This window comes from Malaclemys terrapin, chromosome 4, assembly GCF_027887155.1.
Source record: "Malaclemys terrapin pileata isolate rMalTer1 chromosome 4, rMalTer1.hap1, whole genome shotgun sequence".
Taxonomy (NCBI): Eukaryota; Metazoa; Chordata; order Testudines; family Emydidae; genus Malaclemys; species Malaclemys terrapin.
The window spans coordinates 107,596,115-107,610,049 of record NC_071508.1 but is presented as its reverse complement, the minus strand read 5'-3'; the positions used below and the strand labels follow the sequence as shown (position 1 = coordinate 107,610,049).

At 39.4% G+C, this 13,935-nt stretch overlaps 1 protein-coding gene across 3 annotated transcripts in view; it reads left to right on the top strand.

The window, feature by feature from the left end:
- Positions 1-13,935, top strand: part of RALGAPA1 (Ral GTPase activating protein catalytic subunit alpha 1) — a 245,567-nt gene that overhangs the window by 34,426 nt on the left and 197,206 nt on the right. For all 3 annotated transcript variants that reach the window (XM_054025345.1, XM_054025347.1, XM_054025346.1), the window contains exons 8-10: positions 7,479-7,617; positions 9,666-9,877; positions 10,882-11,121. In XM_054025345.1, coding sequence (XP_053881320.1) covers positions 7,479-7,617; positions 9,666-9,877; positions 10,882-11,121 — 591 coding nt within the window. The remainder of the gene's footprint in view (positions 1-7,478; positions 7,618-9,665; positions 9,878-10,881; positions 11,122-13,935) is intronic.

Sequence of the window (13,935 nt, the reverse complement as noted above, 5' to 3'; positions counted from 1 at the left end):
TGCTTGGCCTCTGGAAGTTCCCTCCAGTTTTTTCTGCCCCCATGTGGCTGATGGGCTCAGCCCAACTTTACCTGCTGCCAAGCTTTTCTGAGGAAAAATTTCAAACTTTATTTCAAATGTTTAGACTAACAGTTCAGTAATATGTCTAATTCCCGGCTGCGTCCCTAGAGCTTCATTGGATTTTTGAGAAGACTGTCCCCTCAGCTCCACTTTTGCTATTGAGGTGTTTCCTCAGCTGATGCCCTTGCAGGCTTCAGGGAGTGTGCTAGGTTGAGAAAAACCCAGAGGCAAAAGGGTCTTACTCAATGTGGGTATGAAGCATGTTGTTGGAGAGCTTTGCAGGCAGGATGCAGTTTCACCCTCCCAGCACAAGCTGGGGCGGGGTCACCTTAGCTCCCTTCCTTTCCCAGGGCAAGAAATGGGCCAGGCAGAATTGGAAAATAGTTTGCTCTGGGGCGGCCAGCCCTTTTCTCCCCAAAGTACATGAGGGAAATGAAGCCAGAAGAGCAGACTGCCAGATGGAAGATCGCACCTGAGTCCTATAGCCCGTCAACCAGACCTCTGACTGTGGAGCTCAACTGTCTCCTCTTCCTCTCTGCTGAACCGAAGCTGGAGGGCACTGGACACTGCCGATTCCAGTGAATGCAGAAAGGGGCTTTTGGGCTCAGCTGCCACCTCTAACTCTGCTCCCCTGGCAATCCCAACTCATGTCTGAGGCTCAGACCTCCTGGGAAAACAGACTTCTCTGATCCATGTAAATTCCATTCAACAGAGAGGGATCTAGTTCTGGGAGTCAGTACCTTTCTTGAATTAGGGGGTAGCCGTGTTAGTCTGTATCTACAAAAACAACAAGGAGTCTGGTGGCACCTTAAAGACTAACCGATTTATTTGGGCATAAGCTTTCGTGAGTAAAAACCTCACTTCTTCGGATGCATAGAGTGAAAGTTACAGATGCAGGCATTATATACTGACACATGGAGAGCAGGGAGTTACTTCGCAAGTGGAGAACCAGTGTTGACAGGGCCAATTCAATCAGGGTGGATGTAGTCCACTCCCAATAATAGATGAGGAGGTGTCAATTCCAGGAGAGGAAAAGCTGCTTCTGTAATGAGCCAGCCACTCCCAGTCCCTATTCAAGCCCAAATTAATGGTGTTGAATTTGCAAATGAATTTTAGTTCTGCTGTTTCTCTTTGAAGTCTGTTTCTGAAGTTTTTTTTGTTCAATGATAGTGACTTTTAAATCTGTAATAGAATGACCAGGGAGATTGAAGTGTTCACTTACTGGCTTGTGTATGTTACCATTCCTGATGTCCGATTTGTGTCCATTTATTCTTTTGCGGAGGGACTGTCCAGTTTGGCCAATGTACATGGCAGAGGGGCATTGCTGGCACATGATGGCATATATAACATTAGTGGATGTGCAGGTGAATGAGCCCTTGATGGTGTGGCTGATGTGGTTGGGTCCTCTGATGCTGTTGCCAGAGTAGATATGGGGTCAGAGTAGGCAACGAGGTTTGCTACGGGGATAGGTTCCTGGGTTGGTGTTTCTGTGGTGTGGTGTGTAGTTGCTGGTGAGTATTTGCTTCAGGTTGGGGGGTTGTCTGTAAGCGGGGACTGGCCGGCCTCCCAAGGTCTGTGAGAGTGAGGGATCATTTTCCAGAATAGGTTGTAGATCGTGGATAGTGTGCTGGAGAGGTTTTAGCTGGGGGCTGTATGTGATGGCCAGTGGTGTTCTGTTGTTGTCCTTGTTGGGCCTGTCCTGTAGTAGGTGATTTCTGGGTACCCGTCTTGCTCTGTCAATCTGTTTCCTCACTTCCCCAGGTGGGTATTGTAGTTTTACGAATGCTTGATAAAGATCTTGTAGGTGTTTGCCTCTGTCTGAGGGGTTGGAGCAAATTCGGTTGTATCTTAGGGCTTGGCTGTAGACAATGGATCGTGTGATGTGTCTTGGATGGAAGCTGGAGGCATGTAGGTACGTATAGCGGTCAGTAGGTTACCTTTCTTGAGGAACTCAGGAGGGGCCCATTTGTGGGAGAGGAAACAAATAAACCAAGCCTCTTGGAGGACAGGGAGATCACTAGCCTCTTGAAATATTTTTGGAGTCTTCTGAGCCTGATTTCATACTGCCTCTGAATCAGGCTTATGGGAACAGACTCTGAAAAGGGAAATAAATTCGTTCTATTTCCCCTGCTCACCTTTCTGAGTGCAGCAGAGCAGATAATCCTCAGTACCTGTTTCCACTGCTCAGCTCCACAGAGTGCAGCATGGCAGATCAGAGCAGAAAAGACCAGGCCATAAACATATGTTGATTCCTGTAGGTGTGCACCCCTCCCTGAACCTCCCAAGAGAATTCTTTCTCCTAAGGGAAAAAGACCTCCAGTCCAAATCAGCTGAGAATCAAATAATATATCTTCACACTAGATTGTGAGGCAAGAATTCACTGTGAAACTAAGCTTAGGAGGTCTACAGATGCCCAAGGCAAGCTATAGCTATATATTCTTTCTCATGTAGCCTGGAAGGATGTAATAGTGGGGTAGGAATTTCCTGCCATACCTAAAAGAATGTGAAAGTATTGGGCTATCATTCCCAGCTGTCATTGTGGGTCAGCATGGCCTAATGTCCAGGTTTTTGTTCCCAGCTTCCCTGCCTCACCACTGCCTCTACTTTCTCCCCTGAGCAGATGGTTATGGAGTGATGAGAGGGGCAGCATCCCAGATCTGGAAGAGTCAGTAGGCAGTAAAGAGTTTCTTGGCTTGCCATTATTTTTCATTCTTTCCCAGCCTCCATTTTATAAGGCCAGCAGGTTCCCAATTTGTGTACTAGTTTAAAATGTAATGTGGTATCACTACTGCATATAAATGTGGCTATCCTGAGTAGTGACTCAGGATTTTTAACTGGGGAGATCTTTACCTGAAAGAGTGGTCTCTTCACTATACAGGCCTTTCAAAGGCAGCCATGCGTGGGCTGGCATCATTTCAGTCCCCTCTCTGGGGTGTGAAAGCTTCCAGGTGTCATTAGTACAACAAAAATAAAGTCCTCTGACTCCCTAAGTGCCCCTGCATACTTTTACAAGCAGTGCTAACATGGGTGGATAATATTGCAAGTAGGGCTGTCAAGCTATTAAAAAAATTAATTGCGTTGTTTAAATGGTATTCCATTATTGCTTAATATTTTTGGATGTTGTCTACATTTTCAAATATATTGATTTCAATTACAACACAGAATACAAAGTATATAGTGCTCACTTTATATTTATTTTTGATTACAAATAATTACACTGCAAAAAACAAAAGAAATAGTATTTTTTGATTCACCTCATAAAGGAATGTAGTGCAATCTCTTTATCATGAAACTTGAACTTACACATGTAGAATTATGTACAAAAATAAATAAATACTGAAAAATAAAACAATGTAAAACTTTAGAGCCTACAAGTCCACTCAGTCCTACTTCGGCCAGAAAGTTACCTGAAAGTGAGAACAGGCATTGGCATGGCCCTGTTGTAGCTGGCGTCGCAAGATATTTATGTGCTAGATGCGCTAAAGATTCATATGTCCCTTCATCTTCAACCACCATTCCATAGAACATGCGTCCATGTTGATGATGGGTTCTTGCTTAATAACGATCCAATGCAGAGCGCACCAATGCATGTTCATTTCCATCATCTGAGTCAGATGTCACCAGCAGAAGGTTGATTTTCTTTTTTGGTGGTATGGGTTCTGTACTTTCAACATCTGAGTGTTGCTCTTTTAAGACTTCTGAAAGCATGCTTGACCCCTTGTCCCTCTCAGATTTTGGAAGGCACTTCTGATTCTTAAACCTTGGGTTGAGTGCTGTAGCTATTTTTAGAAATCTCACATTGGTATCTTCTTTGCGTTTTGTTAAATCTGCTGTGAAAGTGTTCTTAAAACAAACATGTGCTTGGGTCATCATCCGAGACTGCCATGACATGAAATATATGGCAGAATTCATGTAAAACAGCAGGAGACATCTTGGGGGAGAACAGTGAGTACAGTCACACATTTAATTAACGCATTATATTTTAACGAGCATCATCCGCATGGATGCATAGCCTCTGGAATAGTGACTGAAACATGAAGGGGCATACGAATGTTTGGCATATCTGGCACATAAATACCTTGCAACGCCGGCTACAAAAGTGCCATGCAAATGCCTGTTCTCACTTTCAGGTGATATTGTAAACAAGAAGCAGGCAGCATTATCTCCTGCAAATTGTAACTAAGTTTGTTTGTCTTAACGATTGGCTGACCAAGAAGTAGGACTGAGTGGACTTGTAGGCTCTAAAGTTTTACATTTTGTTTTTGAGAGCAGTTATGTAACACACAAATCTGCATTTGTAAGTTGCACTTTCATGGTAGAGATTGCATTATAGTACTTGTATGAGGTGAATTGAAAAATACTGTTTCTTTTTTTACAATGCAAATATTTGTAATAAAAATAATAAAGTGAGCAGTGTACACTTTGTATTCTGTGTTGTAATAGAAATCAATGTATTTGAAAATGTAGAAAAACATCTGAAAATATTTAATTGGTATTCTATCGTTTAACAATGCGATTCATTTTTTTGAGTTAATCATGTGAGTTAACTGCAATTAATTGACAGCCCTAATTACAAGTAATATGGGACTCAAAATTGTGTGACCAAGAGCTTCTCCGTGGATAAAAAGTGAGTGAGGGGGAAATAGGATTCAAATCTGTTTCATGCAGGTACATATGAGTCTCTGGTTCTCGGGGTAAGGCACTCAGACAACGCAGTTCCCAGCTGTCTGAGAGATACAGTTGAAAACTTTTATGGAAAGCTGAGACTATTCAGTCATCAGTAAAGTCACAATCCTGACTCCTGCTAGGTACTGTGGAAAGGAATACTGGTAATATGGGAAATTGAAGCAGTCTGAAGCACAACAGGAGAAAATACCTCTTTGTAAGAGGCAGCTAGAACAAGTGGAGGGTCACTAACTGATCTCTCTTGTTCATCTCTATTGAGAGATATTTGCAGGCCTCCTAACCAGCTGCATGTGGAGTAAGACCCCATGTGATGCCAGGCTTTCTCAGTTAGAGAATACTAGAGCTATCTGTATAACTTTGATCAGATGGGGTATTGATCACTGGATCTTGTCCAGAGGGGAGACCCTGTGGAGCTGTGCAAGAATTTTAGAAACAGCTCTGTCCCACTCCCAGTCTCAACAACCCATGGAAAGGCCACTACATGAATGAAATCATCCATAAACTTTCTTCAGATCAGAGCATTAAAGCCGTCTCCCCATCCTACTTTTATCCTCTGAGAATTGAGAACAAACAGAGCACAGATGAATCATCTACGTTCCTAAAGGAGATTTTTCTTCAAGAATTCCCATTTTACCATCCTCAGACAATTATGTTTTGCAGCCAGGTGGCAGCCTTTTTCTTTTTCCAAATTTGACTATTATCATTTGAACTGACGTGATTCCAGGGTTGGTCTCTGGGATCATAGTAACAATATTATTGGCTTTAGAGAAGACTGAAATTCACTTATCTCTTCCTGGAAAATATTTTTGGTCAGGGTTCTGGAGAGAGAAGACTGAAGAATATATAGAGTGATTTGGTTTCTGAACTATCTTTTGATTCAGGTCAAACAGACACACACTGCCAGGAAAGTCAGTCATAGGCCTGAGGAAGATGAATACTATTGGGCATAAGATCTTATTTGAGGAGAATTGTTAACAAGATGAAGATGGCCTTAATGATGTGGTGTCACAGAAACAATCTGCACAATGACTGTCCTCCCCATAATTTTTCACAACTGTGAAAATTTAAAATCCATAAAAATAAAAAAAGCTTAACATGAATATTTATTTTTATTTGTAGAAATTATAAGAATCAAATTCTGCTAAGCTAAGGTATAATATTCTCAACATTTTAAAGAAAAGGAAGTTTTGTACAATCCAATATTAAATGCTTCATTTGGGCATCGACCTGATTCCAACCCTGCAAGGTCATTCAGTATGTTCTTGGAACCTCATTCTGCATCTTCCAGCACTATCCAGATTGAATCTCTGAAGAAAGTGTCATTATATTTGTTATCCATTAGAGTAGGCTTCCCAATGAGTTTTTTTTTTTAAAATTCAGGTTGGGAGTTTTCTCTAACAAAGTCCCATTATACTTTTAATTCAAACAGGAACTGTTCATAATTGTCATGCATCCATTCCATGAGTAAATTCAAGAACAGTTCTTACTTCAATTAAACATCAGAGTCCAGTTCTTAGGAGCACTCACAATTGCAGAGCAGAGTAGTCCTGTACTGAGATCTGCAGATGGCCATCAGTTGACCAAGTTCTGCAGACTGGTCATCCAATCATAGCCAATGCCACTAACTTTCTTTTGCAGAAGAGTTCTCAGTGTCTTACTGCCCTCGACTAGATGGAGGAGAGAGTTTATATACAAGTATCTTGTTTTGAATGTCCATATCTGAAGGATAATCTCTGAAAGGGCACTGCTCTGAAAATCCCATTGTAATGGGTCTGTGGACCTTAGCATGAAGAAGAATAGGAAAACTTTTCAGTGCTTACCTGAAAATTTCCTCCTTTGAGTAATAAGTAATTCTGGAGACAAGTGGATTATCCAGGACAGAGATGTAAACTGAAATTCAAGGATTTGGATATGTTGTCACTAGGTCAAATTTACCATATTACGCAGTAGGAGAAATTGATTTTTTTTTTCTCAAAGCATATTTACTCAGTCTGTAATTTAAGAAAGTATATTTGAATTATCCTGGCTGTAGAAGTTACCTGAACTGGAAGGAACTTCAGAAAACAGAGCATACCCCGGCTGTCAGTGATCGACAGGTCTGGTTTTGCTCTCAAGCTGCAAGCAGGCTGAAGTACCCATTGTAATAGATCTCTGGCCATTATTGCACAAAAAAAGAGAAATTTTTCAGGTAAGCACAAATATATTTTTCTATTTTGGAAGGTAACTTTGAAACAGAAGGATGATTTACTACAAATTAAACCAACTTCTGGAGGGGCCACCTCAGGCTTGATACTCTTTAAAAATATGTGTAATCTCTGATTTCAATGGGATTCTACATGTGTTTAAAATTACATATATGGTTAAGTATTCTGCTGCATCTAGAGCTTAGAGGAAAAGCTTTGCATAGTCATATTAATCTCTCAGCTAGCCAGTCCCTCCCACCATTTTGAAAATATAACATTATAATTATTAAAATGCATACAATCCAGTCCTAATGTAATAATCTCTCTTGTATAATTAAGCAATAGGATCTCTCCTCTTACTTTATCTTTGCTCCGTTTAGCAAATCTTGAAAATGCATTTGACCTTTAATTTAATTAAAACTGAAATTTTTTTTTGACAGCTTAAAAAAAACACTACAGCAAAGTTCTGAAACATTTGATATACTTGGAATATTTGTTTCAATATTTCCCACGTTTCAACCTCAAAAAAATTATTTTTTTTTCTTTAAGGTCAAGAGTTTAGAATGGAAGAACAAGGAAAACCAAGAAAAGGGATTTTCATTCTTGTTTTCATATTTTAAAAAATATTACTTGCCTTATATTTTTCCAAACATCTGTAAGGAGACCAGTTTGTATAATCCTGTACTTGGTAAGTGTTTAATGATTTTACAGATGCTTAAACATTTTGTAACTTGCATATAGAGTTCCTGCCTGCAGAGAACTTGGATCTCTTAGGAAATGTGGCCTTTATCTATAATGTATGTTTTTAGTTCTATTGAGTTCACCTGTATTAATGGAAGCACCGCTTGACCTCTCTTTTTTTAATTATTTAAGAGCCAGGATGCTGTATTGCTCTGGTTCACTTTAAATAAATTAAAGTAACTCTTACATACTTAAAAAAATCATTTTTAAAAATTTATAGTTTGATTTCACCCCACGTTCCTAAAATCTGGGGACAACAGAAGGGAATAACTTAAAGAACAAAATATAAAGGAATGGGATGGGAGGGAAAGGAGCGGAAGGATTAAGGGCAGTGAGGGGAAAGGAGAGCATTATCTATTTCTATCCACTTAAGAATTAATCAAAGGTTTCTAAAAAATTAGACAAGATCTTTTCAAGTTTGTCTTAAGTTCCTCTTCTCCAAAATGTTACTCACTCTTCAGCTTCTAGGTGAGTCAATCTTTTATCCAAGCTTCTATGCCAGGAGGCAGTCTGCTGTTCCATCTAAACCATATACATCATTTGGATACACTCACTGCTCTAAGAACCAAGTTTAAAAAAAAAAAAAAATCAATGCACCCTGAATCATGGATAAATTACATTTAGAAGAGAAAAAAAAACCTGTTAGTTCTGTGGATCCAAAAGAAATTAGCAGTGTTGCTCATTGGGTAACATCCACTCCATTGACATAGAGCCAGATCAGTTGGACTCCATAATACCGTCTAAAGTTTAGTCAAGACAATGCAAATTATATGTTAGCATGTGCTAGGCTGGTTATGTTAAGAGCTTGGCATCTCCCAAACTCTAAATTGACAAATTTTGCATATTTTAAAATATAACTTGCCTTGTGTTAACTAGAGTTTTAAAAGGTGTTGGTTAGATTGAGCTAGCTAACACAATTTAACAACACACCTTTACATCCTAACTTAAACAAAGCCTATAAGTTGGGGAGACGAAATTCATGCCACATACTTTCCTCCCACTTGCTGGCCTCGACAAAGGTCAGGCTATTAAAGCCTATGGACTAGAATAGAGGCCCTGAACCCACCATGCCAGGGGTGCTGGAACCGTGGAACTACATCAACATAGATTTCATGATGCTTGTTTTAGTATGACCACCGCCTGTTCGCTTCATGACCTTCCACACTAGACCCACATAGACCAGCAAGGATACCTTTTCTGACCCACTTAAGGAATGTGTTATCACTTTGCATCTGATTCACCTGCATTCTTCCCCCCCACAACCCTTAGAGGTTCAACCACAGGACTTAAGTGGTATGAAATAACCCTTTGCAAAATGGGTGAATTACTTCATCTATGAATTGTTGCTAAATAACCTATTTGATCAATTATAAACAATTTTTAATTTCTAAATAAACCTACGACAGTTTCTTCCCACCCTAAATGAGAATGCTGTGCTTGTTTGGGCCAAAGTCCAGTTTGGGTAATTGCATTTGGCCACTTAAAATTGCTCATGTAGTTTTAATTGGAAGGTGGTTTCCTTTACCTTTTGTTCTGAACAGTGGTGTAGTGTTGCTGTTTGCTGTTAAAATTTTGCTGGGTTTCATTCCATATCAGTGGCAGGCTATAGAATTCCTCAATAGAGTACATAATTTTGAAACCGCTTAGGGAATCCTCTGGATAAAAAGATACTGTATAAATTAAGCTTTACTTGTTAAGAATTGTTTACGAGAGCATAAAGAAACGGTAAATGGAGCAGTTCATCCAATAGGAAAATGTTTGCAGCCTTCTAGGCCAATAATACAATTTCCAGGGGCTGCCTTTTGAAGCTTAATGCTCTACCCTTTTGCTGCTGTTGAGAGAGACTGTCCCATCCCCTTGTGGAATCAATGATTGTGCTGCACTGAGAGTTTCAAAAACCCAGAAATTCTGGGATTTCAATTGGGTTGGATAGGGCTTTGAGGTGATAGGCCTTTCTTCTGATGCGAATTTTAAAATGCTTGCTTTTCATCACAGAGATACCACAAATGAGACCAAAGCCGCACTATGTAATGGTAAAGAAAGATGCTGAAACCAATGAAGCGATATATTGCACAAAGGAACCTTTCCTTAAGGCTCGTGTTATTGTCATTCGATGGCTGGTGTCTTTCTGGCTTGAGCCAAAACCTCATACAGGACCTCATATTCCTGGGATGGAAGGTGGTGAAATTGTGCCAAAGAATATTCAGGTATCACCAAATGCACATTTCAAACAGTTTTTTCTTTATTTTGAAAGACTTCTTAGTAGTCTTCTGTTGTGATGTCAACACTGAAATTCTACCACTGTATGTTTCTCTTAGGCCTTGTCTACACTGCCACTTACAGCGCTGAAACTTTCTTTGCTTAGGGGTGTCAAAAAACACACCACGATCGATGCAAGTTTCAGCACTGTAAGTGGCAGTGTAGATAGTGCTACAGTGCTGAGAGCCGCGGCTTCTAGTGCTGGTAGTTATTCCCCTCACAGAGGTGGTTTTATTACAGCACTGGGAGAGCTCTCTCTCAGCACTGGAGCCGGGATTACACAGCCATGTTAAAGTACTGTGTCGGCTGTGTAGACATAGCTTTTGGTTTTAGCTAATTGAAGAAAGGCTATTTGTTTTTAAATGAAATCTCAAGACCTGAATCCAATTTGGAAAGAATTGCCAAATGTTTAAATCTTTGGTTTTTCTACCAAAACAATAGAAATATACTGTGAAGTACTGTTTTCATTCACCTACAGAAATGTTTTTATCTGTAAATTATTTTTTGGTGAATTGTTGAAGTAAATCTACAGTAATTTCTCTGCATAAGGTGATATGCTCAGTTTTCCTTACAGCCCAGTCCAGCAATCCAAATTCTATTTGACCTCAGTGGCTCTGTTTGCTGAGGTTTTGTAAGACTGGGTTGTTTGTGCTAATACTTCTAAATACTTCCAAGAAATGTCAAATTATAGGTTAGCAAACTGAATGAAGGAAACACAGATTAGAATTCTTAGAAAAGGTCATTGATCTGACTGGACAATAACTGGACTTCCCTTGTGCTTGAGATCCGTACTTTAACTGGCTTCAGGCAACCACTAACTTTCTACATAACCAAGTAGATATGTAGTGCTTTGAGATACTTTTCTCACATTGTCTGCAGAATTCTCTGTGCTGTTTTAAGAATTGTATTCAAATTGTATTACTAGAACTATTTTCTTGCTCTTTTGTTTCAGAGAGCAGCTGCTAGCATGGCTTCTAGAGAAGACAGTAAAAACGACAGTGCTGATAGACCGGATAGAAATGCAGAGCCAGAACAATCTCATTCTAATACAAGCACCCTAACAGAGAGAGAACCAAGTTCCTCCAGCCTTTGTAGTATTGATGAAGAGCATCTAACTGATATTGAAATAGTCCGCAAAGTCTTTTCTTCTAAAAGAAGTAATGTAAACTTTCTTACAGAGATATTTCGACAGGTAAAGAAACCCTCAAGTGTGGAAGAATTTTTTATTTTTTATTTAAACCCTGATCATTTATAGCTTTTGTTTCAAATAGGTTGTATTAAGTAAGAGTGTACATAAGTGTAAAAACTTTGTGTTTTTATTTACACTCATTGTGTCAAGTATCAGGGGGTAGCTGTGCTAGTCTGTATCCACAAAAACAACAAGGTGCCACCAGACTCCTTGTTTTTATTTACATTGTTCTTTTTAAATTTAGGCCAATGGTGATTTGTTCAGCAAAGTTTGCCATCTGTTTTCCACCTCTCTCTCTCCCTTGTGTAGAAAGCAAAAGCTAATTTAAAACAACTAATATGAAAAATCTACCTGTGGTTCCTGGTTTTGTTTTGTTTTTTCATCACTTGAGTGACATAACTTTGACTTCATGTAATGTGGACACTTTTAGCGAAGTTATCTGGTATTAACTATATTGGGAGCCAAAAATCCTCCATCTGGATTGCCTAGCTGTTCCCTGTCTCATTATGAATCTGGAAAAATGGCAAGTATCAAACAAAGATGAATGGAAGTGGGCAAAGGAGTAGTTCTGTTCCTATATGTCTTTCCTATAAGATAGAGGGTAAATGCACAGATCCTAAGAATTTAAAGTATAATGAAACTTTACAAGAGCACTATTGTACGCAGTTGCATATTTTAACCAGTGCTGTAAAAGTATCTGTGAAGTAATGTGGAAGAATGGTAGGATGCTGTAATTGTACATGCTTAAGTAGGACTTTATGAAGTTCACTTAAAAGAATATCTTAATCAGACAATAAAAACAGGTTAAAGATTTCAGGTAAAACAGGTAAAAGCCCTTTTACCAGTTGCTTGTGACTAAGAACCTATAAATTATACAAAATTGACAACATATAAGGTTAAAACCACAGTAAGATACAATGTGAAACTTACTTCATTTGTTCTGCTTAAAGGAAACTTACTGGTGGGAGATAGAGTAAGGGAAGGGTATTCGCTGTTAAAACGAAGTTGTCACTCACTGTGGTAAACTCACATTCTAATTAGTTATATTGCTAGTTTGCTGTTTCATTGCAATGAAGGGAAATTGAGAACGCTGGAAAATGTTTGAACTTCACATGAAGATGAATGAAAAATATTCTGATATTAAAATCTAACTTAAATACTAGTCAATGTGAATTAGTACTAATGCATCATTCTACTATATTTTTAGGTGAATCAGTTAATTTATTTTTTGATATCTTACTCTAGGATGAGAGCATTTAAGATGATCAAATCATGTGTTGATCATCTTAGTTTAATGCAGTAAAAAGAGAATTTGAGAAGTTTAGTTTTCAAACAGTATATAAACCTTGTGTAATTAGGAGGAAAATAACTTTCCATTATATAAGAAGTGATTGATGTATTTATTAAAAACACTTCAAAAAATGCTCAAAAAAGTTAGTGAAGAAGGCATTGCAGATTTGAGGAGGGAGTCAAAATAAGCAACCTGTTCAACTCCTTTTTCTTTAGCATAAAATTTTCTTAGCTGCTGCAGTCAGTTCCAGATTTGGGCTGAGCTGTAGGAAATTTTTTTTTTCTTTGAGAAAGCTTTAGAAAAATCCCTTCCTCTGTTTTTCATTTATACAGTGAGGTTGGCAAGAAGCGGAATCTGTTTGCTAGATTTTACACTTTACTGAAGCAACCTAAATATTTGCATTTCAAACTTGCAGTGTAAATATGTGGTCCTCACTGTGAAGTGTGTCCATAGCTGAATATGAAAAGTTTGGGTTCAAATTAAGTTTCTATTTGAAAATGCCATACTGAACATTCTCAGTAAAGCATCTAAATCTTGAAATGTGCATTTTCAAATAGGTGCACTATTCATTTAGACACTTTTCTGGAAATGCATACATGTAAACTGGGTAGTTTTTGGTTAAATGCCTGTAATCTCTTTCATTGCATGTTCGGTTCAAATTTCTTGCACTCAAGGGCTGTATTTTTAGTATTTATTCTTATTACAGTAGTACCTAGGTACCCTGGGATCAAGCTCTGGTTGTCTGCATAGCACCTAGGACATGTGGTGAAAAGAGTGTCCCTACCTTAGAGAGCTTTATGCCTTAGAATGCACTCAGACCACAGAAAATTAGGAAGATATGGGTGGGTTGAGCTTTAAAAGGCTATTAGACTTGTTGAGCCCATTCTCATGCCACCTGAAATGTGAATGGGAGGTCAGCCTTAGGGTTCTGTGTCTGGCTGCTTGCTCCATCCACTTTCTCATCCGGAGAGTGAGCATGTAACACATGAAAATATCAATGGCCAACAGAGTAGGGGGGAGGAAGTACTGTATTTTCAAAACCTATTACAGGGTGGCAAAACTTACTGATCCTTCGAGCTGCGTGCATACAGTAATTTTCAGAAGTTCAAGAGCCAGGTGCATTTGTCAAGGCTTCAGCCTTGCGAGTGGGGGCGGGGGAGGGCTACCTGCTGGGGCTAGGGGCTTCAACTCTGCAGGAGGGGAGGTGCACCTGCCAGGGCTAGGGACTTCAGCAGAAGCAGGGCTGAAGCTCTAAGCCCTGGCAGGCACACCTCCCTCCCTGCTGGACAGAAGCCCCTAGCCCCACCACCCCACCTCAGGTCAGAAGCCCTGAGGCACAACCCCCTCAGTCTGATAGGCAGAGAATGGGGGGGATGCTTTGAGCCGCACTTAACTGTAAAAGAGCTGCATGTGGCTCATGAGCATGGTTTGGCCATCCCTGACATATTAGGAGCAAAAAGAACCGTAGATCAGGCATAGGTCCATTGCTGGATGCAGATGATAAAATTATAAATAATAATGCAGAA